The sequence below is a fragment of the Tupaia chinensis genome, unplaced genomic scaffold (genome assembly GCF_000334495.1).
Source record: "Tupaia chinensis unplaced genomic scaffold, TupChi_1.0 Scaffold140061_1, whole genome shotgun sequence".
In the NCBI taxonomy this organism is placed as follows: Eukaryota; Metazoa; Chordata; class Mammalia; order Scandentia; family Tupaiidae; genus Tupaia; species Tupaia belangeri.
In genome coordinates, this window is record NW_006199940.1 from 9,892 (window position 1) to 12,878 (window position 2,987).

The 2,987-nt window shown below is 61.9% G+C and overlaps 1 protein-coding gene across 1 annotated transcript in view; it reads left to right on the plus strand.

The window, feature by feature from the left end:
- Positions 1-1,531, plus strand: part of GPAA1 (glycosylphosphatidylinositol anchor attachment 1) — a gene marked incomplete at its 5' end in the record, with an annotated part of 3,226 nt that extends 1,695 nt beyond the window's left edge. Inside the window, 5 exon segments of the mRNA XM_014593273.1 lie at positions 99-252; positions 422-517; positions 664-854; positions 944-1,114; positions 1,200-1,531. Of these exon segments, the coding sequence (XP_014448759.1) occupies positions 99-252; positions 422-517; positions 664-854; positions 944-1,114; positions 1,200-1,443 (856 nt within the window).
- Positions 1,532-2,987: the final 1,456 nt, after the last annotated feature.

Consider the following 2,987-nt stretch of genomic DNA (forward strand, 5'->3'; position numbering starts at 1 on the left):
AAGTAGCCTGTGGCCCTCTCCGTGCACGGGGCAGCGTCCTCTGGGGCGGGCGGTGGATGTTGGGGCGGGTGACTGGCGTGGCATCGCCCCCGCCGCAGGGCACTGGAGGGCATGTTCCGCAAGCTGAACCACCTCCTGGAGCGCCTGCACCAGTCCTTCTTCCTCTACCTGCTGCCCGCCCTCTCCCACTTCGTCTCCATCGGCCTCTACATGCCCGCTGCTGGCTTCTTGCTCCTTGTCCTCGGTCTCAAGATATCCTACGTCCCTCTCTGTTCACTTGTGCCCCACCTGAGGTCCCCTCCACTCTGGGCCAGGGCTCGTCTTCCATCTTGCTCCAGGGGCGGGGGGTTGGGGGTGAGCCCTGGGTCCCTCGCTTGGCAAGACTCATCCCAGCTCTTATCACAATCCTTAACTGGGCCACGCTCTGGAGCTGTGGATGAAGCTGCATGAGGCTGGAGTCAGCCCTGAGGAGGCCACAGTGGGTTCTGGACCTGGCTCCCTCCTGCCCCCAGCACAGGTGATGGCACTCCCTCCTGCACCTGGGTGGGTGTCTGGGGTCTTGAGTGATGCCTGCTGCTGCCACTCAGCCTCAGCTGGCGTGGCGGCAGGGTCCTTGGGCTGCTCTGGCCCTAGGCCTGTGTCCATGTCCTCCGTGCCCTGCAGGGTGTGGGGCTGGCCTCGCTCGTGGCTCCCCTGCTGATCTCACAGGCCGTGGGCCTGGCTCTCTACGTCCTTCCTGTGATGGGCCAGCACGTGGCCACCCAGCACTTCCCAGTGGCCGAGGCTGAGGCCGTGGTGCTGACACTGCTGGCCATCTATGTGGCCGGCCTAGCCCTTCCACACAGCACTCACCGGTGAGAGGCTGAGCTGGCTGGGCAGGTGGGACTGGGTTGCCCAGACATGTGGGTCGCCCCTGGCTGTTTCTCAGCCCCTTGCCTTTCAGGGTGGTGAGTGTGCAGGCCCCAGACAGGGGTTGGATGGCGCTAAAGCTGGTAGCCCTGATCTACCTGGCACTACAGCTGGGCTGCATTGCCCTCACTAACTTCTCACTGGGCTTCCTACTGGCCGCAACCATGGTCCCTGCCGCCGCGCTCACTGAGCCCCGTGGACCCCGGTATGTGCCCCTCACCGCAGAGCCCGCCCTCGTTCGGGGCTCTTGCCCCCACTTGGGACCTGCTCTCACACTGTCCTCCACCCAGGCCGCTCTATGCTGCCTTCCTGGTGCTGACGAGCCCTGCGGTCACGCTCCTGGGCAGCCTATTTCTGTGGCGGGAGCTGCAGGAGGCACCACTGTCGCTGGCCGAGGGCTGGCAGCTCTTCCTGGCGGCACTGGCCCAGGGCGTGCTGGAGCACTACACCTACGGCGCCCTGCTCTTCCCGCTGCTGGCCCTCGGCCTCTACCCCTGCTGGCTGCTCTTCTGGAATGTGCTCTTCTGGAAGTGAGGCTGGGGCTGCAGGCTAGGCTGGCAGGAACCTCAGGAACCCTGTCCTGCCCCTTCTGGGAAATAAACAAGTGTCTGTCTCAGCTGTTTCTGGGCTCCTGGCCCGTGGTTCATATGGGGCCCCAGGGTGTGGAGCAAGCATCCCTGGAGGACTGCCCTGGCCACTGACCAGATGGCCTCTCTGCGAGCCCACCCTGGCCTGAGTGCACATCTCAGCCCCACAGAGCCCCTTTTGGGCGCAGGCTCTGTGTGTTGCTGCCCAGGGCCAGCTGTGGTACTGGCCAAGAGGCCACAGGCCAAGGTTTGGGAGCCAATATGGGAGCTGAGCACTCGGGGTCTCCAGGCCATCTCTTATTACTGGAGCTGAAGGCAGAGGGCCATGGGGCTAGCCAAGGCCAGACCCTTGGTGTGGGCTCGGGACAGCTGGGAGGAGTGCTGGCCCTACTTGCCTGGATTGGGACCTGCTCAGGTGAAGTGCCCACGAGGGGCAGGGCAGGCAGCACAGGGGCCTCTGGTCTGCTCATTCCTCAAGCCGAGACTTATGGCGGTTCTCTCTGATGGCACTTTCTCTGAGGCCTCCCCCTGCCCTGATCTGTGCCCCTTGGAGCACCTCCCCACAGGGGAACTAGCCTGTGGACCTCCTGCCTTCCAGGACCCAAAGCCTGCTTGGCCAGGTCTCTGACAGCTGCCCCTTGAAGTGTCCTGGCAGGGGTGGCCTTTCAGCCGGCTTTCACTAGACCCAGTCCAAGCTCAAGAGAGACCTTGGTCCTGGCACATGCTTGAGAGAAAGGGGAAGGCCAGCCCACTTGTGTTCTGAGCGCCTCTGCAGGATCCCCCATTTCATACAAGGGGCAAAGGGGTCAGGGCAGCCAGTGGCCTGGCGGTTAGGGCAGCAGCATCCCAGCGCCCTTAGCCACCACTGCAGCCCAGGTCCCAACCCTGGCAGCCCAAGAGACAGAGGCACATGTGCACGTGTGTGCGTGCCCAGGACCCTGAGGGGAGTGGAGGGGAAGGGTGTGGCATGGCCACTGAGCACGCCTGTCCCCCGAGCAGGCCGTTTTTACTCTCTTCCGTCTCTGCTGAATGCTTGTGCCTTCTAGCAATTTTTTAATGAGAGGGAAGAACAGAATCTTGGGGACCTGGCTCTGTACACAGTAGTTAAGTTCTGATCCCACCTGACCAATCGCAGTGTGAATCTTGGTCCTGGAGGCATCAAAATCCCGGCGTGCATGTGTGCTCAGAGCCCTAGTGGGACAGAGAAATGCCGGAGCAGAGGCTGGGCATGACCATACTCCACCGCGGTTGTTCGTTTTCTCTCTCAAGCGCACAATGCCCTCAGGCAGTAAGAAAGCATTTCTAGTGAAAAAAATAAAGGGGACCTTGAGGGTAACAAAAACCTGTTCTTTGGGGAAGCCTGACTTTTTTTTTTTTTGAGAGGTTTTCACTATAGGTCACGTGCGTGTGCTCGCCAGACAGAGAGGCAGAAAGCGAGAAATCACCCCCCAGTGGGGACGGCCATGCCGCAATCCCTTCTCCATTCTCCTC